The sequence below is a fragment of the Pelobates fuscus genome, chromosome 7, assembly GCF_036172605.1.
Source record: "Pelobates fuscus isolate aPelFus1 chromosome 7, aPelFus1.pri, whole genome shotgun sequence".
Lineage (NCBI taxonomy): Eukaryota > Metazoa > Chordata > Amphibia > Anura > Pelobatidae > Pelobates > Pelobates fuscus.
The window spans coordinates 175,887,697-175,915,483 of record NC_086323.1 but is presented as its reverse complement, the minus strand read 5'-3'; the positions used below and the strand labels follow the sequence as shown (position 1 = coordinate 175,915,483).

General features: G+C 41.1%; 1 protein-coding gene across 2 annotated transcripts in view; it reads right to left on the bottom strand.

The window, feature by feature from the left end:
- Positions 1 to 5,489: 5,489 nt before the first annotated feature.
- Positions 5,490 to 27,787, bottom strand: part of LOC134568882 (haloacid dehalogenase-like hydrolase domain-containing 5) — a 31,911-nt gene continuing 9,613 nt past the window's right edge. Inside the window, exons 2-8 of one of the 2 annotated variants that reach the window (XM_063427576.1) lie at positions 17,710 to 17,919; positions 16,903 to 17,015; positions 13,388 to 13,481; positions 11,563 to 11,596; positions 9,276 to 9,450; positions 6,512 to 6,700; positions 5,490 to 5,963 (exon numbers count right to left, since the gene is read on the bottom strand). In XM_063427576.1, the coding sequence (XP_063283646.1) occupies positions 5,558 to 5,963; positions 6,512 to 6,700; positions 9,276 to 9,450; positions 11,563 to 11,596; positions 13,388 to 13,481; positions 16,903 to 17,015; positions 17,710 to 17,919 (1,221 nt within the window). In that variant the 3' untranslated portion in view covers positions 5,490 to 5,557. Of the gene's footprint in view, positions 5,964 to 6,511; positions 6,701 to 9,275; positions 9,451 to 11,562; positions 11,597 to 13,387; positions 13,482 to 16,902; positions 17,016 to 17,709; positions 17,922 to 27,787 lie in introns of both variants that reach the window. The other variant, XM_063427577.1, reaches the window with a different exon arrangement.

Genomic DNA, 27,787 nt, shown 5'->3' with positions numbered 1-27,787 from the left:
AGTAAGATAGAGATATGTACAATAAAATATAGCATTATATCTGATATCCTTAAAACAGGGGGACAATCTAGCAGCAGATATACAGTGCAAATAAACATGGTGGGTATATTGTGATAAGAGAGGAGGGGATACATTGCACAAAGGAGAAGGGGAGGTTTAACCCTAAGGTTATGGAAAGAATATAAAAATGGAAATATGGATATGAAAATAATAATATGGATAAAAGGGGAATAATTAATATAGTAACAGACTTTTGGAAAAAAAGTTAAAAAAATATATATATTTAATAAAATTGTATAAAATAGAAAATGTAAAAAGAAGTTATAAAAAGTTATATAAATCGAAATCAATATTTAATCCTTTAGGGTGCAGGGTATCTAAATAGTATACCCATTTCATCTCTGTCTTTCCAATCTGTTTAATGATATCACCACCTCTCCAGTGTTTATTGACAGTTGCAATGCCCGTGAAAGTAAGCAGTTTAGGGTTATTATTGTGCATGCAAAAGTGAGAAGAAACAGCGTGGTTGGCAAAGCCCTTTTCTATATTTCGGCAATGCTCTGCTATTCTGACTTTAAGAGGTCTGATAGTTCTGCCGATATATTGAAGCCCACATGGGCATTCTAACAAATAAATTACATTTTTGCTATTGCAGGTAATAATGTTTTTAATATTGTAAATTTTTCCAGTGTTGCTGGATTTAAAATCGGTAGTTACTCTAGATGTTAATTTGGTTTTTTTGCATGCAATACAACAATTACATTTAAAAAAGCCTTTTTTTGTTGTCATGAAGTTATCTGTTTTCTTTGTGTCTGTTTTTGTAAAATTTTTTGTAATGTGCATCTTTAGATTGGGGGCACCTCTAAAAATTATTTTCGGTTTGTCAGGTATGATTTTACTTAATACCTCATCTTCTTTTAAAAGGTGCCAGTGTTTGTTTAAAATATATCTAAGTTGTTTGTTTTTATTGTTAAAATCCATTACAATAGGTAGTGTAAAATCTTGTTTGGCTTCTTTCTTCTTTTTGTGCACCAATTCTTTCCTATTTAAAACCAAAGTCTCCTTAATAGTCTCTTCTACTTTAACCCCTTAAGGACCAAATTTCTGGAATAAAAGGGAATCATGACGTGTCAGACACGTCATGTGTCCTTAAGGGGTTAATATCCTTATAACCTTTTTGTATGAATCTTTTCTTTAGCTCGTATGCCTGTTTATTAAAGATCGGAGTCTCAGAGCAGTTCCTTCTGAGTCTTAACATTTGGCTCTTAGGTATGTTATCGAGCCAGACTTTATTGTGGCAGCTATTGGTCTTTATATAGTTATTGACATGAACATCCTTGAAATGGGTTTTAGTATGTATTTCATTATTTTTAATATATATGTCTAGGTCAAGATAGGTCACTGTTGAGGTGCTAATGTTAGCTGTTAGAGTGATGCCCTCGTTGTTGGTGTTAAGGAAGGATATGAACTCATGTGTTGAGGACACAGGGCCTTTCCATATGAAGAGGAGATCGTCAATATATCTCACATAGGCTACCAGGCTATCCACCCAGCCATGCCCACTCCAGACCATGCGGTCTTCCCAATCGGCCATGTTAAGGAGACTTTGGTTTTAAATAGGAAAGAATTGGTGCACAAAAAGAAGAAAGAAGCCAAACAAGATTTTACACTACCTATTGTAATGGATTTTAACAATAAAAACAAACAACTTAGATATATTTTAAACAAACACTGGCACCTTTTAAAAGAAGATGAGGTATTAAGTAAAATCATACCTGACAAACCGAAAATAATTTTTAGAGGTGCCCCCAATCTAAAGATGCACATTACAAAAAATTTTACAAAAACAGACAAAGAAAACAGATAACTTCATGACAACAAAAAAAGGCTTTTTTAAATGTAATTGTTGTATTGCATGCAAAAAAACCAAATTAACATCTAAAGTAACTACCGATTTTAAATCCAGCAACACTGGAAAAATTTACAATATTAAAAACATTATTACCTGCAATAGCAAAAATGTAATTTATTTGTTAGAATGCCCATGTGGGCTTCAATATATCGGTAGAACTATCAGACCTCTTAAAGTCAGAATAGCAGAGCATTGCCGAAATATAGAAAAGGGCTTTGCCAACCACGCTGTTTCTTCTCACTTTTGCATGCACAATAATAACCCTAAACTGCTTACTTTCACGGGCATTGCAACTGTCAATAAACACTGGAGAGGTGGTGATATCATTAAACAGATTGGAAAGACAGAGATGAAATGGGTATACTATTTAGATACCCTGCACCCTAAAGGATTAAATATTGATTTCGATTTATATAACTTTTTATAACTTCTTTTTACATTTTCTATTTTATACAATTTTATTAAATATATATATTTTTTTAACTTTTTTTCCAAAAGTCTGTTACTATATTAATTATTCCCCTTTTATCCATATTATTAACATTATTATTTTCATATCCATTTTTATATTCTTTCCATAACCTTAGGGTTAAACCTCCCCTTCTCCTTTGTGCAATGTATCCCCTCCTCTCTTATCACAATATACCCACCATGTTTATTTGCACTGTATATCTGCTGCTAGATTGTCCCCCTGTTTTAAGGATATCAGATATAATGCTATATTTTATTGTACATATCTCTATCTTACTTATAGCCTATATACTGTATAAGGCTAGATATACCAATAGACATTCTAGATATGTGTTATGATTACTGTGTATATGTTACTCTCCCCAGATCATGTTTTTATATGATGTTTTATACCATCTCCATGTTATACTATAACAAAGGTTAGCCTATTTACACTTATTTTGCTTTCTTGTATTATCCCCCTATGATTTTATATGAGAGATATAGGTTTTTTTACATTTGGAACGCAACGCACGCCATTTTCGATGCGTGCGTTCCAATCAGAGGACATGTGACCGCAAAGACTTTGAATTTGCCGCGTCACTTCCGGGTATGACGCGTGCGGTCCACAGCGAAACGCAAATCGAGGCCAGCACTCACTGATCGCCTCCCCTTCTGCCACATCATTTCCGGTACGCATCACGAAACCGGAAGAAAGACTCACCAGGTAGCGTTCTGCAATCAACTCGCCCATACATATACAGGACATTGAGGAACCACCCCACACTTTTGATAAAGCCTCTGGAGAGGCGAAACGCGTCAAGTGGGACCCCCTTCTTTTGGACACTTGTACCTATATTTATATATGTGATATTTTATAATAAATAGTCTATTTTAATTCATTTAGACATCTACCTTTTATTATTTTAACTATTACTTTTCTATGTCCTGCTAACTACCTGGTGCCATCATATCCTTAGGTGGGGATAGTACCACCCATGCTGTGATAACTAGAGCAGGTCCTTGCTCTACAAATTGTAAGTACATTACTTTATCCTATTACCCTGATTTTATAGTACTTACTACACCATCAGAGCGTTTTTTTTCTCTTTCATCCCCATTGTGCATTTGGAAGACCAATACCATCGTTTACCATCCTGTATCCTTAGACGGGGATTATACCGTCCACGCTGAGAAAAGTAGAGCTCTTATATAGCTCTACCGTATGTGAGTGTTTTTCTTACAGTTACCTAGCACAAAAATTTGCACTGTTATATACTGTATTGCACTATTATTTTTTTCTGTTTTATTATTCCGAGGTATTTTACCCACTTTTCCTCGCAGAGGTGTATGTACGTATAATTTTTGGGCGCAGTATACGCCATATTTTACATCTTCGGTTTTCAGGTATGCACTGTTTTGTTTTTGTTTAATTGTTTATCTGTTTATTTTGAAGTTTAAATACTGATTTCATAGACAAATAAGGTAATATTTATTCATTTTGCACCACTTTTCATTTTTGATTGTCAGTTGTATGTTTTTAAAGAACTTTACAGACATTATCAAGGATTCCATAGTAATACACATTTGCGGTGGAAAAAAGAAAAATCGCAGAGGACCCTTTCAAGTTAGAATATTTACTTGTACAATTATCTTATTTTTTTACATCGAACAGTAAAAATATCATAGGGGGGAAAAAAAATGCATAAAACCAAAAAACAAAGTTTTGTGATGTGTGCACCAAACTATATATCCATATACACACACACACAAAAAGTCGGTACCTCATACCGTTCAAGTCATGCTTGGCAGATCTGGCATTTAAGTTGTCTCAAATACTGCTGCACCTAGTTTACCTTTGCTATAGTGTAGCATATTTGAATGCTATTTTGCAGATTTTTTAATGACTGCCATTTACATAAATATTTTGGAGAATAAAAAGTCCACTGACCCTTTACTAAACAGTACATCGTGGGCTATTGCCAGCCTTGTAAACACAGAGACTGACTGAGGTCTGTTAAATATTTGAAAAAGGTTGAAGAAAAAAAGCTCACTTAAATCAATACAAAAAAAACAAAAACAAAAAAAACCTGAACACCCTTAAAATGCAATGGCAATTGCAAACTCAAGTTTCAAGTTATATACCTCAATATATCCTACACTGTGTCAAAAGTTACATTGAAAAATTAAACTGTGGAAGATTAAAAAGGTCAGTGTTTCAGATACAGAATAAGATTGTGTACAATTTGTAAAGTACAGAAGTAAAGCAGTGTTCTAAAATGCCAGTTAAAAAATAATAATAATAATAAAAAAAAAAAAAACACATGTTATTCATATTATTGGTTTTGGCCCATTATTAATTTTACTTGGCATTATGACATGAGGTTCATAGGCAGATAGAAAATGTCTATCAGTATAAGGCATTCTCACAATGGGCAAAACATACAGTATTAATATCCATCACATGCATCATAAAAAGGAAGACTAATAAAATTTAAACATTTAAAAATCTAAAAAAAAATAAAAAAAAAAACCACAAACACTTTATTGCATACACCCTCAAAGAAAACCTTAATGCATTTTATGAAAAAAAAAATTAATAAGGGGTATATCCTAAACCAACGTGTCTGCTGCCTTTGCAAGCCCTCCCCTTCATCCCTAGCCCAGACTTTCTGTGGCTGTCCAATCACAGACTTCCCAATGCAGTTCACTGAAAAGTCTTTGCAATTATCTATTGAGTTTAGCTCCCCTGAGCTAAACAAACCAGGAAGTAACAGGACTTGTCTGATTCACAGCCAGCATGTTTAACAAGGTTAATTCGTAAAAGCACCAATTTCTATTGAAATCTACACTTTGTAAAATAAAAATAAAACAAACATTAAAAAAAATGCACATACACTTCACACATAAGGCACTTCAGCAAGCTAAAATGCTTTCTGTGTGTGGAGTGTTACTTTACGTAAAATAGCACTAACCCTGAATATTAGTTAATCCTTTCAAGAGAATAAATAACATTAAATGTAAATAACATTAAATGTAAGTATCTGAATTATAACCGTACTCACATTAAATATATAAATTTATATATACACACACACACACGTTACATAGTTTAAAAAGAAAGTAAAAAAGAAAAACAATCAGCATAGAAGATGACAGATATGCTGTCTGAGGTTACATCTGGTTTTAGGTTCTCTATGCAGTCTGGTTACCACCGTTTGGTAGAAAGGTTTCAAGCTTAAAAATCAGATCTACAGCAGCATCAACATCATCAACTATGTGTCCAGGTTCCACCAGTTCTGGTTCAAGCCTGAAATCCCTATGACCGTGAAAAACAGTCTCTGTAACAGACTGAGAGGTATCTGTAGGCACTTTAGTGTGAGGGTTATAAATCCCAGTGCAAACCAGGACCGAGTGGCAGCGTGTGGCGGCGGGAAAAGATAATTCATTCTCCCAGGCTGGATCCTCTTCCTGGGAGACCGTGGCCAAGCCCGCACCAGATGCAGCTTGGACTAGGGTTTCTGAGGTTTTTCTAGAGTTGCTTTCCTGAAGATGACGGTTGTAAAGATTAGCACCATATATATCCGTCATTAGGTTATCCCTGTAAAGATGAGAAAAGGAGTCACAACTTATGTGGGATTTTGTCACAACATATGGCTATATAGTTTTAAGCCCACCGCTGCTTACAAAATACATCCCCCCCAAAAAGTGGGTCCTAACCCACATTGTTAAATGTTAATGTAGGAGTAATATATGCTGTAAGATGGTTTCAAAATGGTTTTAAAGTTTTATATGCACATGCACTGATCCAGATTTTACATAAAGTACTTCAAGCATGAAGTGGTCCTTTATGGAACCTGGTGCCATCTCATTATTAAGTTATACTATAGGCATCAAAATAACTTCAGCTTAATCAGGGAGACCAACGAATATGATTTTCTATGGTACGGTGTCACAATGAAAGAAGGCGAATAAAATGTAAGAAAAAAAATAACTAAATTGAGTACAAGGATAAAGAAGCGTGTCTGTCTCAAACAGGTGTGGTTATCCACTTGACTCATCTTACTATGCATACACGGGTGACTACAGAATGCAGGAGGTGGGAAAATGGTTAAAACAGCAAATAAGTGCAATGTACCAATATCTTACCCAATAGCATAGAGAGTCTGAACTGGCTTGCTCCAGCGCATCGCTGCTGCCTGTAATCGGATCAGGTACTCTGCATAGTGATAGGTGATCTCACTTGGCTTCCCCATTAAGGCTTCATATTTGAGTTCTTTTCCTGTAATCTTTTTGTAGATGTTTTCCAGGCAAAGCATAAATATCCCGTGGCCAAACCTGAATCCAGATGATTAAGATTTATTTCTCTTTTCATACACACATACATACATACATACATATATATATATATATATATATATATATATATATATATATACACACACACACACACACACATACACATATATACACACACATATACATACATATATATATATATATATATATATATACACATATATATTCTGGGTTGGCAACCACTTAAAGAAAAATACAATTCTAAAAACATTTTCCCGCGTGGGTTTTTTTTTTTTTTTTATATTTTATGCCCGGGCCTAGGTCCTGGGCACCACCATCTTTGTGTGGGCAGATAAAGGCCCAGTGGAACAGGTCATCTGCCCACACTAGATAGCGCTGTAAGATTCCTGCGCATGCCCAGTTAAAAATTTGGCCATTCGCTATTGTCCGAAATTCGGATGGGAATTTCGTCTAGTCATCTAGGTAAATAGTGAGCCTTACAGGTAACCAATCAAATAGAAAACATAGAATGTGACTGCAGATAAGAACCATTCGGCCTATTAAGTCTGCCCAATTTTCTAAATACTTTCATTAGTCCCTGGCCTTATCTTATAGTTAGGATAGCCTTATGCCTATCCCATGCATGCTTAAAAAAAAAAAAAAAAACTCTTTTACTGTGTTATCCTCTACCACTTCAGCTGGTAAGCTATTCCATGCATCCACTACCCTCTCAGTAAAGTAATACCATATATACTTTAGTATAAGCAGAGTTTTTCGGCACATTTTTTGTGCTGAAAAAGCCCTCCTCGGCTTATTCTCAAGTCACTGTCTGTATTATGGCAACTTACATTGCCATAATACAGACCAGGACAGCCGGGCTCATTATAAGCCCCGGCAGTCCTGTTGGGGGCCAGAGCAAGCTGTTACTTACCTTTGTAGCAGCTCTGGTCAGCTCCTACAGCTCCCCCGTTCAGCTCACAGTGTAAGTCTTGCGAGACCCACGGCCGTCAGAGCGTTGCCACTGGTTACCGTGGCAACACTCCGCACGACACGCAGACCGCAAGATTTACTTAGCTTTTATAGCAGCTCCGTTCAGCTCACAGTGTAACAGCTTGCTCCGCCCCCCCCCCAGCACAGCCCATGCCACTGGACCACCAGGGCAGGGAATGAGATAAGCTCCCCCCCCCTCCCTGGCCAGGCAACAAGCAGGGAGGGGGGAGCAAAAAAATTTAAATTAAACAAAATAAATAAAAAATAATAAAATATGACAAACTATATATTAAAAACTAAAGATGCCTTCCCCCCCACCTAGTTTACATACACACACACACACTCTGCATTATATACACACACACTCACGCACTGCATTCACACAAAACACACTGTAAATAAATATTTAATGAATGTAATTTTATTGGGATCTAATTTTATTCAGAAATTTACCAGTAGCTGCTGCATTTCCCACCCTAGGCGTATACTCGAGTCAATAAGTTTTCCCAGTTTTTTTGTGCTAAAATTGGGTGCCTCGGCTTATATTCGGGTCGGCTTATACTCTAGTATATACGGTACTTCCGGATATTATCTTTAAACCTTTGCGCCTCTAATTTAAGACTATGTCCTCTTGTTGTGGTAGTTTCTTTTCTTTTTTTTTTTTAAATATAGTCTCCTCCTTTACTGTGTTGATTCTCTTTATGTATTTAAAGGTTTCTCTCATATCCCCCCCGTCTCGCCTTTCCTCCACGCTATACATGTTAAGTTCCTTTAACCTTTCCAATCACGCTCACCATCTAATCAGAGCACTCTTATTGGCTGGCTTAAACCATCCAATCAGAGCGCTCGGAGTCAAATTGCTGAGCTCAGTCTGTGCAGTGCCCTCTCTGGGTGAAGATGGATTATGGTTTTTAGCGTTGGGATTTTTTTTTGCGGTCAGATTTTTATTTTAGAATTTAGACGGGAATTATTGATTTTAATTTGGCCTTTTTGGGGGCTGAAAAAAGAAGGTTTTAGGAAAGGGAAGATCTTTTTTAAAGATTTTCTATTTACAGGTATCTAGTTTTATTCCTCCCCCCCCCCCCCCTCACTATTTTTAGGTTGAGGGGGGTAGGCAGGGCTTTATTTATTTATTTTTTTTGGGGGGGGGGGATTAATGGGGGCCCCAGGTCACCTGGGGAAAGTATTTTTACATTTAGACCCCACCTGTCACCCACGGGCGGGGGGGACGACAGGGGATAATAGGTCCTCCCCCAATTGTCATTTAGGGCCTACACTTGCCGCTCATAGGTGGGGGCCAGGGCAACAAGCCCCCTGCATTGTGTTTTAGGGCCCCCCCCCCCCCAGTTTAGTTCAATAATGAGCAGTCACAGGCTTTCTTTAAAACATGAGACAGATAGAAAGAAAAGTAGATTCTGAGAGAGGAAGAGAAGAGTAAGTGATTGGGAAAAGGTAAGTTCGGCATGACAGTGCCTCTTTTGAATTACCAGCACATTGTTCAAGTAGCACCAAAGTGCTTTTACAGGAAAACTAGCAGTTGAGAAAACTGGTCAAACTGCTATTACAGTGCCAGAAACAGTGTGCCAACTTCAGAAGTGAAATCTACAGATCACTTCTAGCTTACCTTGGTGACCTTGCCTCGGACATCCACATCAGATCCATGTTACAAGCGAGAAGAGGTATATGGGGGGTACTGGCAGACTGGTGTGAGTTTGCTGGGGATCCTCCAGTCAATAATACATCAATAATGATTTGGAGGTTGGACTCCCATCTAATTGGTTCACCAAAAAGGATCACAGCTGTAGGTGATAAATCCATTGTTACAATGTCTGAACAAAAAGACACATTGTACGCAGAACAATTCTTTAGACTGAATGCTACCGAATACATTGATTTAAAGGAACACCAAACTCTCAGATACATATGTATGGTACCAAAAGTGCCCTTTCTCCTCTCATTTCCTCTTTGGAATATAACCTGGCAATCAAAACTGATTTAAATTGGTTTGACTGCTTACCTGGGATCTGCCAAGCACTGTTCCCTGCCTCCACTACTGATGAAGACATGGAAGCTCCTAAGAAGATCGCGGTCATGCCAAAGCATTAGTTGGAATTTTTATATATGCTATACATGTTGGGATAACATTTATTGTAGACTTTGATCTTACACCAGGCCTAAGCAATAAAACTACTATATAACCATCACCAGAGCTAGACATAGGGCATCGTAAAAGGTATTCGTGCATATGCTCCAACTTTGGGTTCTTCCAAGGGCAATATAATTTAGGAAAATAGGGAATGGGCAATAAACGGCCAGGCCAAACCCCTCTGATCCACCCAGGAGTCTGCCCACTTAGAAACAACTAGTTTAAAAGATATATATTAAGGAGATTTATTTTTTCAACAACTACTTGGAAACCTGTAACATCTGAATCTCCCACAAGAATTATATATAAGTGGTAAATATGTAAGGGTTTCTTGAGTTCTCCCATTTTATTTTATAGACTGTTTTGCAATTTGTGATCTGTGTTTCTGGATGTCATTTGTTTCTGTATTTTTGTACCCAGCTCTGTAAATCGGTTTGTCAGATTAAAGGTTATTCTTAAATCAGCATGTGTCCTCTCTTCTGAGGAAAGCTAGGGTAAACACGTTACCAAAAGGGTAAATTATATAGGTCTGATCAGTAAAGTAAGGTTGTGATACTATAATTCTACTGTGTGTGGGTTAACCCAAGAAGCCTGGATATAAAGTCTTGGTGGTGGTAGTAAAGTGTGTACTAGGGTGTTACTGTAGAAGGGATTGCAGGGGTTAATTTAGTAGTTGCTGGGACTAGCAACAGGTAACCAGGGGGTCTGGTGTCACTAACCCTTTCACTCTCTCCCCACTGTCTCGGCTGGGCACACTCTCGTGACAATCGCTCTGAGCCAATGACAGAGCTTCAAGCTCTCCACTGTCCGTATTGGAGACAAGGAACATCAGCATCTGGCAGGGGGTGAGTGCCAGGAAACTACACTACATTGAATGTTTGTAGAGATTGTCCTTTGAGTGTTCCTTTAACATTTTCCCAGATAGAAAATATAAAAAAAAATTAAAAAATACATTAAAATGGTCAGACAGCACCTGATTATGACTACCAAATCCTAAAACCAAATGCGTAGATTACAATCTTGTGTGTTCCAGGAGGCATGGGAGAGGTAGAGCTACATCGAAGATCCATTTTTTGATTTGGAGCTTCATTTAAAATTCTGCCTCTGTCCTACTTTAATCCTGTCTCTTCAAACACAAAAGATAGTCTTCATGATCTTTCAATAGTATAGACAGAGCTCTGCCTCATATCCAGAAAACCATCACAGTGATCTGGATACAGATATGGCAACGAAGAGAAAATAACCAAACACGATACAATGTGGCAATAAGAAGGAAAAACACACCTTCCCTTGTGGTTTTCCATCCAAGAAGAAAAAAACAAACAAAAAAAAAAAAACTATAAATATGATTCACGGCAGTTGTTTAGTCTTTTACATACGAAACGAAGTATCACTACTCTGACATTGGTGTTTATTTATGAATCTCTGAATTATAGCAAATTAAAATGTGAACTGCAAAATGAGGCCCAGCTGTGACTATAGTGGAGTTGGAAAATGTTTATTGGTCAGTTGTTTTATCCTAGATTTTGCCATTTGTATTTTAATTTGCCACTTAAAAGGCAAGTACTTGGTTCTTAAGATGGTCACGAACAGCCTTTATTTGCACGTTTAAAGTTGACATTTAACCCCCAAGAGTTAGGGAAATCATCTTAATGTTATCCTGACAATTTGTTTGTCACAAGAGGTTTAATTGTACTTTTCTCATACAAAAATATGCAGTCCCATTTAAGATTTTGGTAAAGTCATTAGGCAAAGGAATACTGACCGTCTATCTTGGGAATATTCGCTGCTGTAGATGGCTGCAAGGAAAAGCACACAAGTGAGTCACCTTACATACTGAATAAATAAGATACATGAAAACCGTGCCAATTTTTTTCATATATTTTCACAGGCCCAAGTGGTAGAAAGTTTGTGTACTGTACCCATTTGTCCATCAGTTTTAACTGCAGTCAGAATTTATATTACAGTAATAAACAGCTGGGTTTTTTTGTTTATTTTTCAAATATTTTGTTTCTATTTCAAGGTGTATTAGCAGAGAAAATACAGAAATTATTAATATTTTATTATTTATAGAGCACCAGCAAATTCCGTAGCGCTGTAAATAAACAGCATGACAGTTTACAGTAATGTACACAGGTCTATAGTAACAAAAGGTGGCAAGTGATTAGAGGTTTGTTACACAGTATACATCAGTAGTAAGGGGGGGGGGGGAATGGGGGTAATCATAGCAATGTTTAGAAGAGCTAAGAAGTTAATGCCCAGTTCTGTGGTATCATTAGAAGCTCTCTGGCTGATTATCCAGTTGCAACGACAAGGTACGCTCATCACTGTAACTAATTCCTCTCTATCATAGAACATACAAAATAAGCAGTAATCACCTCTAATTCAAAGTCGTTTGTTGGGGTAGAACATCGAACCTTAATGGGTAACTGGGGAGGGGTGAGTGATATGCTACTCTACCATACCAGTTTCAATGGTGCAGTGCACAGGTTCAGTACTGCCGGTCACTTCTCAGTTAGTGAATTAGGCTTAATAAGTGGACGTCCCTACGTCTTTGTGGTAGGCAAAGGATGTCAGCTGTGGGTTTCTGTTCTGTTTTTGGTCTTGCGAAACAAACAAACAAAAAAAAAAAAACGCTAGGTGAATAATAAAATCTGGTACCTACTAATAAGGGTTGCCATTTGGTACACCTCACTAAAGCAGATGCGTAAAGAAATAAGGGTAGCATTCCTTGCTGTGCAAATTTAGTAGGAATAAATGCAAACATAACACATACCCACCAAAAGTATAATGCAAAGATAAAATTTCCAAGAATTAAAATATCTTCACATGGGATAGAAGATGCGGGGGTATCCTAGAGTGATCCTAAACGCGTTTCACGTCTACATAGACGTTTTATCAAAGATTGATAAAGCATCTACATCAGGGCTCCTCAACGCACACCTAACAGTCCAGTGAGAAACATTTAAATATTGGCCAGCTTTAAGAGACCTTTTTAAAAATAATTCTACCCTTTGTTTACAACTTGTAATAATAATAATTAGTGAAGAGTAATATAAAAGAAACATAAGGCAAAAATGTATACTATATGAAATACCGTGAAGGGTCTACTTGGCCTATTCAAATTAACCCACTAAGACCCAACAGACTGCTATAATGCTCCAAATATGAGACGTATGCCGTCAAATCCATCTCTCAAACTTCTAATTGTAAAAAGACTGAAATGGTCAGGTCTCTTGTATCGATCTGTAACTTCACAGGATTGTGATAACTTTAACAGAGATTGGTTGTTAAATAGCTATGTAAAAATTATTTTAAAAAAAAAAAAAAAATTTTTTTTTTTTAAAATATAATACACTTTTTAAAAACATTTCCCCCCCCCCCCTTTCAGTGATTACTGTTAAACCTAGAACATAAACATACCAAATTCTACAATTGTTGCACATTGACAAATTCATTCCTGTAACTGCACTAATTTTTTTACACATTCTTGCCATAACTGATATTAGCCATCCTGGAACTCATGTAATTTATTATTACTAATTATTTCAGTGCAGACTACTTCTTTACAAGAGAAACACAATACTAACCAGAATCTTTGGTCTCCGACTATGATCCACCATATCGAGGAAAGGCAAGGACTCCCGAACAGAGTCAACTGTGATCGGATTAGAAAATCCTAAACTGTAGATTATTAGTTAAAGGTAAAAATAAAGATGGGAATAAAACAAAATCCACTAACCTAGCACAAGATTATTTTTAGGATCTTATGGGTGACAAAATCACGATGAATATCAAAGTATACCACAGTGTGCAAAGTATACCTAGCCAATGTCCAATTATAATGGCATTATCCATTATACATCACTACGGAATTTGCTGGCGCTATATAGATAATAAATTAACCAACATGTATACAAAGGTTAAACCCAAGTTTTGCCCTATGGCAAGCATGTCAAACATGCGGCCCGCATAAGGCCCACAATGCTTATTTTTGCGGCCCTGGGGCCCGTTTTCAGCTGTGGCTGCGACCAGCCGCAAGACAGGAAAAATATTTCCTGATTCTTGCTCTCCCGGCCACAAGAGGGCAGTGTGGCTGTGTGTCTGCAGAGCAGACCAGAGCAGCCACTCCCCCTTCCCTCCTGCTTGCAGTGCCAGCCACTCAAGTATTAACTTGGAGGGGTGGCAGTGTATTTGAAGGAAGGAGGGAGCAGTGTATTTATTTGAGGGAGGGAGTGGGGCCAATGTATTAGGGTGTTGGGGGGCAGGGTGTTAAATTAGGGGTCGAGAGGGAAATGTATTCAGTTAGAGCAGAGGGAGGAGGGGCAATGTATTGGATTTGTGAGCAGTGTATTAGATTGTGAAGAGGGGCAGTGTGTTAGATTGGGTCTGCATGGAGGAGCTGAACACTCCCCATGGAGATGCTGTTTGGCCACGCAGCTTTTTGCCACACATGCACAATAGCCTCCCAATGCTTTCCTATTGAAAGTAAATACAATAAAAAAGGCTGCGCACAAATATAAAATCCAATGGTTAAACAAAAAAGGAGAGAATAAGTCCAGCTATTATGTCCTTACAAGTGTCCTTAGATGTTGAGGTCTTCTACTTGTGTAGTGGTATCACTTGATATGAAAGATAAAAAGCAACAAGGAACAACCAATGGTGTAGTACGTAAAATTCAGGTATAGGCGTGAAAAATAATAGTATAAAACTCACATTTACCAGAGCTAATGTCCAGCTCTGGAGTGAAGTGCGTACAGCGGTTTAATCCCCGCTTATGGGATATAAAGCAGGTTCCTCTCCGTGAGTGGTTTTCAGTTCTCGGGATGAAAAGAAGAAACAGCCAATAGTGCTCACTGTATGGCAATATAAATAAGAATAAAAAAATGTACTTACAAAATAAGAGCAGACACATTGCTCTTTGATGACAGCTTGGGTGGATTGATCCCCACCTAAGGATTTCTTTGGGTACAGGAAACTTCCAGGAGTATTCAAGGTTTCTTATAAAACCAGTAAAAAATGATAAAAATAACAATAAAAAGCCAGGGTAAAATAGAAGTTATGTGTCTATAAAAAAGATAATTGGCACAAGCAAATGACCAAAAAATACTTTAATATATAAAACACAATATTTTAAATATCCATTTATATATTAAAGTATTTTTTGGTCATTTGCTTGTGCCAATTATCTTTTTTATAGACACATAACTTCTATTTTACCCTGGCTTTTTATTGTTATTTTTATCATTTTTTACTGGTTTTATAAGAAACCTTGAATACTCCTGGATGTTTCCTGTACCAAAAGAAATCCTTAGGTGGGGATCAATCCACCCAAGCGGTCATCAAAGAGCAGTGTGTCTGCTCTTATTTTGTAAGTACATTTTTTTATTATTCTTATTTATATTGCCATACAGTGAGCACTATTGGCTGTTTCTTCTTTTCATCCCGAGAATTGAAAACCACTCACGGAGAGGAACCTGCTTTATATCCCATAAGCGGGGATTAAACCGCTGTACGCACTTCACTCCAGAGCTGGACATTAGCTCTGGTAAATGTGAGTTTTATACTATTATTTTTCACGCCTATACCTGAATTTTACGTACTACACCATTGGTTGTTCCTTGTTCCTTTTTATCTTTCATATCAAGTGATACCACTACACAAGTAGAAGACCTCAACATCTAAGGACACTTGTAAGGACATAATAGCTGGACTTATTCTCTCCTTTTTTGTTTAACCATTGGATTTTATATTTGTGCACAGCCTTTTTTATTGTATTGATTTATCTTATTTTAAAGGGTTTGAGGGATTCCCTTTTTTTAAGGTTGCTGCCAAAAAGTTATCTAGCGCTGTCTTATTCTTTTTATTTATTATCATTTCCTATTGAAAGCATTGGATTGGCTGAGATCATCAAGTTCAATGATCTCAGCCAAAGTGAAGAACACACTAATAGAACTTCACGTAATTTGTTTTTTACAGCTGTGCAACAGCATACATTCTCCATTTCAGTCCCATTACCAAACTTTTCTTAATATGTCAAGGTAGTTGGACTGAAACGTTGGTTATATGCAAATGCACTTCTCCTTAAAATAAATGTGTTCTTTTGTTTACTTTGAAGCCCTACAAGCGTGATGATGTCCAGTGTCAGTTAGGCAACTTTTTTTATACTGTACTTTTTTAAATAAACCTACGTTTCTATGAAGACTGAAGTTTTTGCGGCCAGCATAAACGTAAACCTTGTTTATTTGGCCCGTCTTAGCCTTTGAGTTTGACATGCTTGCCCTACGGAGTCAATAAAGAGAAAGTCTCAGGTATACTGAATTAAAACAAACATATTGAATTGAACATGCTCGTAAAAAAGTGATTTACAAAATCAAACTGGATATTTACACATATAACAGAGGTTAAATACATTGGGTTGCCAGTTCGCAAGGTTCTATTCGCACACATTGGCTAATGTCATTCAGATGTGTCACTAAACTTGTGGTAGCGCACTAGCCTACAAGGCCCATTTTTATTCAATGCGCTGTAGAAGCACTTAACCAAGTACTGTAAAGACATGTGCACACAATTTTTGCGAGAAAAGGAAAACCCTGGGATAATCTGATCTTAATGCTTTGTATCTAGGATTTCCTGTCCTATAAACCTGAATTATGCAAAGTGTGGTTTAAGGTTTGTTTCCCTATTAGCGGGTCATGCTGGCATTTAAAAGGCTCTATTCTTTATCGGAGAGTACCCTAATTATGAATCTGATTAGCCAAACAATATTCCTCACTGTTTATTTAAATAAACGTGAAACCCCCAGATCAAAGCAACTTGGAAGATACAGTCCTTCCACAATAACTAAATAGCATCTTTGGGAGATTTGATATTTAGCAGGAGATCTACAGCAAATTGAGATCCGCGCATGGGTCCTTTAAATACATACACTCTTGTTTACTGGATAACCCCCAATATGAATTGAAAACCAATTTATAAAAAGCTATCCATCAAAAAATTATAGCTGAATTACTGACGTTTTAAAATTCAGTTTTCAAATTTAACAAAATTCCTTCGTAAACAAACACACGGTTTATAATAGCATATTGCAAAAAGAAAAGGATACTATTTGGCAATATCCAGGATGGGGCCTTGTCCAGATACCAGGACACATTTGCGGTGGTATTGCTTAAAAATTCGCAAAGGACTGTGAGACATCATGACCTGCTCCTGCGAGATCTGTAGAGAATAAAATTAAAAATTATTATTTCCAAAGGGATCGAAAGGGTGATTAAAGGTATACTCCAGGCAACAAAACATATATACACTTTATAGCTTTGGGCCTAAAAATTGGCTTGATTTTTCCACATTCAATTTTTAGGTTACAAAAACTAACACTCTAAAATAGAAAATAAAGCAGCTTTGTGCATCTTAACCCTGCCTCCATTACAAAATATTTCCTTTTTGCCCTTTCCCACATAGTGTACATTTTTCTCTCCCTCCCTCCTTCCTAATGTACAGTGTCCAGTAAAACAGTTGTACATATCAAGAAGAACAGCAAAGATATTTGGGAGTTGTAGTTCAGCTACCAGCTTTCAGAAATGCAAAGCGGATTACTAAACTACAAATCCTAGAAACCCCTGCTGTGAGAGCTCAACTGAGGCGGTACATAGAGCATTGTTTCTGAAACCCCTGATTGGCCAAGAAGCTTCCTAAAAGGGGGCTCATCACAAGGTTTAGGTCAATGCCTTATAAAGAATAAAAATGCCAGGAAAGCCACATATGCCCCCTGTCACACCCTAAAAGGTGGATGCGTTTTCCTCCCCCCAAGGCACAGGTGCACAAAAACTGGGCATGGGCATATTTATCTTTCATAAATAAAACATTAAATATTTATATTGTCCAATATAAATTGATATAAATTGTAACTCACAGGAACTCCCAGAAGGTTTGACAACTGGTCTGCTTTAGTCTGACGCAAGCAATTTCCAGCATTTGTAACAAAGACGACTGGCACCAGGAACTGGCCCTTATTATCAACCAGCTTCTGAAAAGCTTTCTTTGCAGCAGGAATTGGGGTCTTCCCTCTCACCAGCACCCCATCAATATCAAAAAGAAGGCCAAAGGAGGGTTGATGGCTTGCCTGTGAAGAAAAAAGAAATTGTATTGTTACTTGGCTTAACCTTGCTTCTTTAAAATAAAGAAGAAAAAAAAAACAAAACATTGATTTATTCACTGACCCAAGAATTATGGCCAATTGACAAAGAAATTGTATATTTGAAGGGAAAGGCATCACTTGCCAATTATTTTTTTCTAAGCCAACACTTTTGAACAAATACACAAACCAATATAAAAGTAAGGGGAAATTTTATTTTGCAAAATATGTAATAAACATTTATAAACTTGGTCAGCTTGCATTACAGGGCACACCTCTCAGCTGGGAGAGAGTTTCTTCAGAGAGGCACGGGACTAGATGGTGGTTTAACCCTTTAAGGACACATGACATGTGTGACCTGTCGTGATTCCCTTTTATTCAAGAGGTTTGGTCCTTAAGGGGTTAAGCACTATAGGGTCAGGAATACATGTTTGAATTCCTGACCCTATAGCGTTCCTTTAACATTTCCAAGGCTTGTAAACACAATTATCACATTATCTCTGAAAAGTGTTGATAAATTAAAAACTGTACCTAATGTCAGTAGAATCCTCCATATTACACAAAATGGGGACAGTATGCTAATATTTCCTGTTGAATGTAAATGTAAACAGCATGCACATTCAAATATATTTCAGAATCTTATCAAACGGTTTCCATTCTGGAGTTGTGAGGATTGTAAGATCTGTTAGTACATCTGCATTACAGTGGAGTCTGGCTTGCTGTAGATGTATTCTAATAGAGGTCTTCGCTCAGATCCCCTACTGGAATCACTAGCATTTTAATAGATTGGATAGAATGTTTGTAATGCACTGTCTGCTAGTAGCTTTTTCATATGGAAATACACTGCTTATCTGCAAGCATTGAAATACAGAAAGACCGCAGGGCGAATATCAAACCATTAATAAACAGCATAAATGTGCCAATTATGATAATTAAGAACAGGCAACTCCTCTTTTAATAACCGTGAGTCTGCATAATACAGCTCTGAGCCTGAACCAAAGAACAGCTTGTTCATATGTCAAGACAAATGATCTGAGTATTCCATGAACAATAAATTATGTATATTACAGGTATTTACTTAAAACCTGGCAATTGGATTAGGGTTTATACCTGAAGAATGGCTCAGTAAGAAGACCTAGAAACTCATACATACACACGCAAATTTCAAAATGCACTTTAATTTTTAAAACTAGAATCAAAAATCTGTTTGGGTAAAGAAGATTAGCAAGTAAGCAGCCATGATGAACAACATAGCGACAAATAAGGTAAAGGGACACTATAGTCACCAGAACCACTACAGCTTAATGTCCTGCAGGCTTTTTAAGGTAAGCACGCTTTTTTAGAGAAAAAGTAGTTTACAGTACTGCCTAGTAACACCTCGTGACCACTCCTCAGACGGCGACTAAAGGTGCTTCCTGAGTGCAGCACTGACTTTCAGCGTCTCCACGCTCTGCATGGAGGTGCTGAATATTCCCCATAGAGATCAAGATCTGCCTGCTTGTCTGACATCATTAGAAGTGATTCTCTTTTAGAATATCATAATCTTTTCACATAGGAAAGCATTCTGAGACAGTCAATGAGGCAGTTTAGGGGCAGAGCCATCACAAGCCAAACACAGCCCTGGCCAATCAGCATCTCCTCAGAGATGCATTGAATCAATGCATCTCTAGGAGGAAAGTTCAGTGTTCAGAGGGAGGACACACGATGGCAGTCCTGCACAATCATCTACATATTGTTCCTGTGTCACTGTGTAATTGTCTCATTTATTGTAAATTCTCCCCCCCCCTTTCATAATATTGTAAAGTGCTGCGGAATTAGTTGGCGCTATATAAATAATCAATTTAGTAGCCATCTGAGGAGTGGCCAGTGGAGTTATCACTAGGCTGTAATGTAAACACTGCATTTTCAATGAAAAAAAATGCAAAAAGCCTGAAGGGAATTATTATACTCCCCAGAACAAATACAATATGCTGTAGTTGTTATGGTGACTAAAGTTTCTTTTTAATAATTTGAATATTATACCAACACATTAACAATGCACAATAGGGCAGGAGCAGGCATACGTCAGCACTCTAGGTGTTGTGAATTACAACTTTCATAATGCTCTTACAGCTATAATCTTTGCAAAGCATCAAGGGAGATGCAGTTCACAAAATATTTCGTGCCGAACGTTACCTACCTCTGCAATAGAATAAAAGCACTGGAGTGTGGTATCACTGCTGTCCAGGATGGTCGGAACTGTTAATGATTAATTAGAGGCACATGTATGGATGTGAGTTGTAATACAAGTGGCCAAGAGAGGTCACAGGATCATCCTTGTAGTCAGAGAACAAATCTTTAAATAAATGTCAGCTGTAAGCAGTATATTTTCCCATCACCCAGTTTCCTACACAAAACTAATCACAAGGTGAAGATGAAATCCATTGGAATTTCAAAATCTATTCCATAAATCAAAGCAACAGCAAAACTAGTTTTACTTTGAGTGCTATATAAAAGTTACCAGAGAAACTGCGCACGTTCCAAGGATAGATACAACTGACCTCATGTTCAGGGTCAGTGACAATAAAATACACTGATATATCAGAGCAATTGAAATGGTTTCCTTTGGAGACCTAAATATTAAAGCTATGTTACGGCATGCCCCACAACAAACAAATGTATTTCGAATGCATTTTGTAAAGTTAACGTTGGAACTTAAAAACAGCACCATATTGTAGCCCATGGATCAGCGCAGCTAAGAGGAATAGGCCTCGACAGAGCCAGGAGGTAGGCATAGCAGCCACAGGAAGTTAGTGACAGCTAGCATGCTGGGTAGGGCGGAGCCATAAGGGGAGTATGTATACCAGCCATTATATGAAGTGGCCATTTTAACTGAACCTAAGCTTACCTGTCAGTTGTGAAAGCTGTCTGCCTGAGGGAGAAGGCAGCAGCATGGAGGCAGCATAGAAGAACAGAGCAGTATTGAGGCAGGAAGCAGCATGGAAGTATAGGAGAGGCTGGAGTGAGCTGCTGCTGCATGCTCACTCCCATCAGCCTCAGACAGAGCTCCAAGCAAGCCACCATCCTGGACACAGTGGTCGTGGCTGGTGGCTGCAGGAGCAGCTGGGGGGCCCCGAGCGCGTCTGCTCTCCCCCACACGGCGACAGTACGTAGGCCGGCAAGGAGAGTGAGACCGCCCCAGCGGCAGCCCGGGAGTGACATCAGCAGTTCGGCAGCACAAGAGCCTGTCAGGAGGCAGCAAGGGGACAGCTGAAAACGAGGTCAGAAAGCAGGTGGGAGTTGGAGGGCGGCCGGTGCCGTCTGTTCTACGCGGCGCTGGTCAGGCAAGGTGGCAGGCCATGATGAGGCCGCACAGGAAGAGCACCCCCTGCCATAAAGTGGGGGGTGGGAAAGCACGAAGGAAAGCGGAATCCAGTATGACATGATGGCCGCCGGGCAGGGAGAGCGGCAAGAGGCGTCCTGGTGAGTCTGCCCCTGGTGGCATACCTGAGGGACAGGCGGGGGGGGGGGGGGGGGAGGAGAGTGAAATGATGCCAGCAGTGTAAAGGCGGTTCTTTCCCCCCCCCTCCCCAATGGGCAGGTGGGGGGGGTCCAGGTCAGCGGGACACAGACAGAGGCAGCCCTGGATGGGGCCAGGGTCAGGTCAGAGATGAAGGAAGGGGATAGTGAAAGCAGTAGTCTTCACAGGCGCAGCAGAGCAGCTATGGAGGGGAAGGCCAGCAACAAGGATTAATTAAAAGGGGCCACAAGTGAGGTGGCCGGGGAGAGAGGCCAGGTACTGCAAGCAGAGGGCAGAAGAGAGGACGGGTGGAAATGGACGTAAGGGACAGAGGCAGCCGGGAGCCCCCTGGGGGGGCGTTCTCAGGAGCAGGAACCCACGAGGAGCGTCAGCAGGTGTGAGTACGGGAGGGAGCAGCGCAGGGACAATGACAGGCACAGCAGCAGGAGGTCGGATGAGGGATGGAGGAGCAGGTGAGGAGCCCGTCAAGAAGTCGCTGTGGTAGGAGGAGGAGGAGGTCTCAGTGCAACGCTTCAGCTTCATCTGGCAGGAATTCACTAGGTGTGACGCCTGCGGCCAGGAAGGTCAGGCAGCAAGAAGGACCAGAGATTAGGACGACAGAACAGAGCGCAGGGAGGAAGGGCTGGTAAGGCTATATCAGAACAGACTACCCAGGTTATCTTCTCCCAGCAGGTCGAGGAGTGTTACTCCTACGGGCTTGAGGCGGGACCAGCGCGGACAGGAGTCGGCGTCCATCGGATACTCCAAAACCTAGAAAGGTGGACGGAAGGACAGCACAGACGGGGGTTCGGGCGGTGAGTCAAACACCACACTTTTTAAATTGCAAAAATCATTTTAGAGTCATGATCAAGGAAAAAAGGGTCCATCCCCGCGGTGCGGTCGGGAGGCAGAAGGTAGGGCGGTGGTGACGGCGTGCCGGGTAAGGGAAAGGGAATACGGTGTACCGGTACCGGGGACAACGGGGCAGAAGAACAGTTAGATGTGTGGCAATATTCCAGGCGCGGCGCAACGAAATGGGCACATGTCCTTCGCGGGGACATTGGGGGGGGTCACTTGAAGGCGGAGGACAAATTTGATTAACCCCTTAAGGACCAAACTTCTGGAATAAAATGGAATAATGACGTGTCACACACGTCATGTGTCCTTAAGGGGATTTGTAAAAAAAAAAAAAAAAAAAAAAAAATCCTGTCTCAAAATCCCTGTCCGCTCAAGGAGTTCCTTGATTTAAAAGCGGATGATAGGAAGGAGGCCGGAAAAGAAGATGAGGGAAAAGGTGGAAGTATCGCAAGATACTGAAGACTTTGGGAATTGGCTTGGGGCCTTTGTATCCTAGTAGGGGTAAGGTGCCCGGTTCCTAATGATGGTGCAGGAAATGCGCTCTTTCCGGGGGCTGCCGGCGCGCCCCCAGGAGGTGCGGTGCTGGCCGGACAGAAGAAAGGTCAATGCAACTGGGGACCGTCGGGTAGGCTTGGATACGGGTGTTCCGGAGGCAGTCACGGTGTCAACTGATGTGTCAAGAAAGAAAAACCTAAGGCAGGAGGGGTACTCGCCGGGGCTTCAGCCCCGCGTTTGCGACACCGGTGAAGATCAGTGTGTTGCTGCCGTGGCTAAGGCAGTAAGGAAAAGTGGTCGGCGAATATCAAGTCCGGGTGGGAACATCTGGGATTGGTTCGCGAGTGGTCACGCGAGGAAGCCCAATTTGGGGGATGGCGGGTCCGTTACATCCCCACCATTAGCGGATCTGTTGGTGTCTCCGAAAGGGGCATCGGTAAATGAGGACATCGATGCGGACCTGTTCTGTATCTTTGGCATCATTCGACCTTGCCGTCGAGTTGGTTCGGGGGAGCGGGACGCGTTCGATTATTGGCGACCCTTCCATCTTTTGGGTTGCATGTTTGCAGGTGCCTATTGGTAACCTCTGCTTGCCATGGGGCAGTTCCTACTTCGGGAAGTTGGTTCCGTCTGGGAGTGGGTGGTGAAAGAGGAATCAGGAAGGGGTTCCTTAGTACATTATCTGTAAGATAGCTTGCTGTGTGGGCTCGGCTGGGCTGGGCCGTTGTGGACATACCTTACAGTCGCGGGAATCATACTGCACGTCTTTGCTTGGGCTGGAAATTGTTTCGGTGGTAAGAGAGTGTTGATTGCCTGGGGATCAGTTGACTGCACTTCGGGAGTTCAGGGTGAAGGTTCGCAGGTCCAAGAAGGTCATGTTGAGAAATCGCAGTTGTTCATAAGGCAGTTTCAAGTTCGCATGTTCGGGTTAGTCGCGAGGAATGGGTCTGTAGCAGTTTCATGGCGAAGGCTACTTGTGGAGCCTTTGCGGGTGGTATCGAGTTGTTCACTGATGCCTCTGGGAACATAAATTCCATGGCATAACTGGTAGGCAGGTGATGCGCGGAACGGTGGCGGGAGGCATAAAAGATAAGTCCTCTTATTCGCAGTTGGCATCTTTTGAGTTATTTCCATTGGGAGTAGCCGTGGCTATAAAAGGTAAAGGATTAAGGGACGAAAAGTTGTAATTCACGGACAATACGGCGGGGTTCATGCGGTTTACCATCCAGCCGGGTCCTCTGTTCAGGAGGTAAACCGATGGTGGCGATCCGTATCACTGTGCAGATCGTTTAAAATCGGGTGCAGGCACGCCACGTGCCTGGTTGGCGGAAGGTAGGGGCTGGTTACTTGGCTCGCACACAAGGGGACATGCTGCAAATGGCGGCCCCAGGTGGCACGGGAGGAGGGACAGGTCGGTCTGGAGGAAATGTGGCAGCTCGAGACACCATGCTTGGAGGATCAATAAGGAATCCTATGGCACCGGGCACGGGGACTGCCTATGTGAAGGTTTGGGATATGTGGGACGAGGCGGTTGGTTTCACTCGGGGGGTTCCAGTCAAAGGAGGGGCGAAGGGATACCTTGCTGTGGTTCCTAAGCAACTTGTTCGTTCAGCGTTAGCTCCATCGGCAATGGACAGGAGCATGGCGGCATTGGCGTTAGGGTTCAAACTGACCGATTGGGAGGAAGTGATGGAACGTTGTCACGTCCGTCAGGCATCACGGGTCTTACGGAGAGGTATGAAATGTCAGTGCCGGGTGGCTGGTTTCCTTGAGTAACGCAACGCCTGGTGGTGTGTTACTCTACTTTTGCGATGAGTTTGTTTGCGGTGGCCTTCCCGGGGGCTTGGGGCAATTCAGATTGGGGAGCTGGTGAGTGCCTTTTGGGCGGGTGTTGGGGGGTTCTACACTCTGTTGTCGAACCTCAGTCGGTTAAGGCAACGATTCGGTAGGGTTGTACAAGAACGGATGTGTCTGGTAAAGGAGGTTTGGTAAAGTTATATTCCCTGCCGGGGTCAGGGGTACGCCCGGCGTCAAGCGCATAATGCTACTTGGAGCTTCGCCCGGACATCCTGGGTGGCTTACTGGTAAAAGGGGAAGGATCTGCGCTGTCACGATTCAATTCCCACAGGGGTTTGTTCGGAGGGGTTTGACAATGTTGGGTTTGGATCCCGGGCACTTTGGGGCCCATTCTTCCCGGATAATGGTGCCGACAGATCGTCCCGCCTGGTTTTAAGTAAGGACCTGGGGAAACGTTTAGGCAGGTGGGAGTCAGTGCGGTTTAAGTCCTGTTTACGGCCGGTCTATTTGGTTTAATGGCTATGGACGTATGGGTTTGTGTTTGGGGCTATGCCTTGTCGCCAATTACTTGCGTTTCAGGTTTGGTGACATGGTTGGTGGGCCACTCTTACATCTAAGGGGCGCAGAAGGGAGCCGCGGTTCGGGTCAAGCGCAACTGGGCTTTCCTTTGGAATTGGTGGTGCTGGAGTGGTTTTGGTTTGAGGATTTTGGTGGCAAGGCATAAGTGGAGAAAAATTTCCGGAAGCTAACAAGGGGTACTGTCCAGGACATTCTGGTAATCCGTGAGGGCGGGAAGGATATCGGCATGGTGCCGGAAAAGGAATTGATCAGGTGGAGGCAGAGGGAGGTGGACCGGCTATGGGAGCTGGCCACAGGTGTGGTGGTGCGGTCCGAGGTGGTTCCTCGGTTACATTGGAGACATACTAGGTACCCGGCCATGGTGGCTCGGTGTCGAAGAGGAATTAATAAAAAATTGATGGCTGTATTTATCAGATGTGGGGGCAGTGTAACAGTGAGACACAACGAATTGGGAGGCAAGCTCCCTGGTTACTCCAGGGGGGATGGGGTACGTTTTCAGATGTAAGGTGTGATCAGTTTAAATTGGGCCTTCAGGAAGGCATTCAACAGGCCTTATTCCGGTGTGGTGGGGGTCGCTCAGGAGCTTTAGGTGTGAAGTCCTGAGCTGTGGCGGGGAATGGCCTGGTTAAATCGGAGGGTAGATAGAGGAGAAAGTGGGCATCCTGAGGTTTAGTGTGGATTGGGCAGTGTTGCACGTGGTTGGTAGGTTCGAGCCCATCGGTGGCTCCGAACCTGGGGGTGTGGTGGTGTCTCGGTACACCCCTACAATCGAGATGGCGGGTGGCGGTGTCTCGGTACACCCCTACAATCGAGATGGCGGGTGGCGGTGTCTCGGTACACCCCTACAATCGAGATGGCGGGTGGCGGTGTCTCGGTACACCCCTACAATCGAGATGGCGGGTGGCGGTGTCTCGGTACACCCCTACAATCGAGATGGCGGGTGGCGGTGTCTCGGTACACCCCTACAATCGAGATGGCGGGTGGCGGTGTCTCGGTACACCCCTACAATCGAGATGGCGGGTGGCGGTGTCTCGGTACACCCCTACAATCGAGATGGCGGGTGGCGGTGTCTCGGTACACCCCTACAATCGAGATGGCGGGTGGCGGTGTCTCGGTACACCCCTACAATCGAGATGGCGGGTGGCGGTGTCTCGGTACACCCCTACAATCGAGATGGCGGGTAGCGGTGTCTCGGTACACCCCTACAATCGAGATGGCGGGTAGCGGTGTCTCGGTAAACCCCTACAATCGAGATGGCGGGTAGCGGTGTCTCGGTAATGTGGTCATATTGGGCTGCCAGTTTCTGTATTAACATGTTATTTAGATTGTTATCTATTGTTATTATTGTGGGGTCATTGCTAGGGGTATGTTATGTATGTGGGAGGATGTTAACTTTAATAAGATTTGTTGGCAATGACCCCATTTGTTATTCCTTAATTATTTTATTAATAATTTAATAAAGCTGTGGACTAATTATTTCCAACAGTATAACCTGTGCCCGTGTTTTAATGGGGGTTTGGGTAAGGTTAGCGCATATGCCGGCAAATCTGACTGTGCGCCTGTCAAGGATAACCTGGTTAAGGTGGAGCCACCTTTCGCAAGCATCGGAAAATTTTAAGAAGATGCCATGGCACAGCCATGGGCTTGGAACAATCGGTTATTATCTTGATTTATCCTTTTCTCGTGAGTTTCTGGGAAAGTCATGGCATGCAACTATTTTAATGGAACCATTTAATAAAACATCACAGCAATGCCCATAAGATAACGAGAGATGACAAGATTCTCCACAAAACACACCTCATTCGTTAAGAAGTACAAATGTACATTTACACACAAAGATTTTTGGAAATTTGCTACAACCTTACAAATACCTCAATAATTCTAAACATTGTACTGCCTAACTTCATTTACATTAATAGGGCAGAGAACATTATATGAAGAGCTGTACATGCATATGTAGGGCCAATGAGAGAGAAAAAAAAAAATACAGGAACAAGGAATAAAATAAACTCTAATTAAGAAGTCTAGATGGGCCTGCTGACTAATCTGCTGCTCCGATCTAGGTTTCCATGAAATTATACTGACAAAGTGCTTTATTTGGCTTTAGAAGGGGAGGAGAGTGTGATGAATTACCAGACAAACAGCAGAAGGAGGGTTCTGTGACCATCCTGTAGGATAAAAATAAACACACCAAATTTAGCTGTGTTTTCCTGTTCCACATTACGGACGTAAACGCCAGCAAAAATATATTATCCTGCCAGATTTTTAATAAGTTTTGCCTGTCTATTATGCATAGTTATCTGTTGATTTTGAAGAATTTCAGTTATTCCACATCTCATTGCAATATCAAACGTAAAAAATAGCTTCCTTAGTTACCATCAAACCCTACATCCTCTAAAATTTGAATATTCTGTGATAACAAGGAGTTGAAAAGTTGCAGATGGCTAAGGTTATTTACGGTCTTCTGGGTGCATGCGTCGATACACAAGTAGTTTCCATTATTAAAGATCCTATATGTGCTATAAAAAGTAAGTGCTACGGAAGTCACCTTTGCAATATGGTGCACAGGCAACATTAGATTGAATAAAAAAAAAAAAAAAAAAAAAAAACTACTTTAGTGCCAGGAAT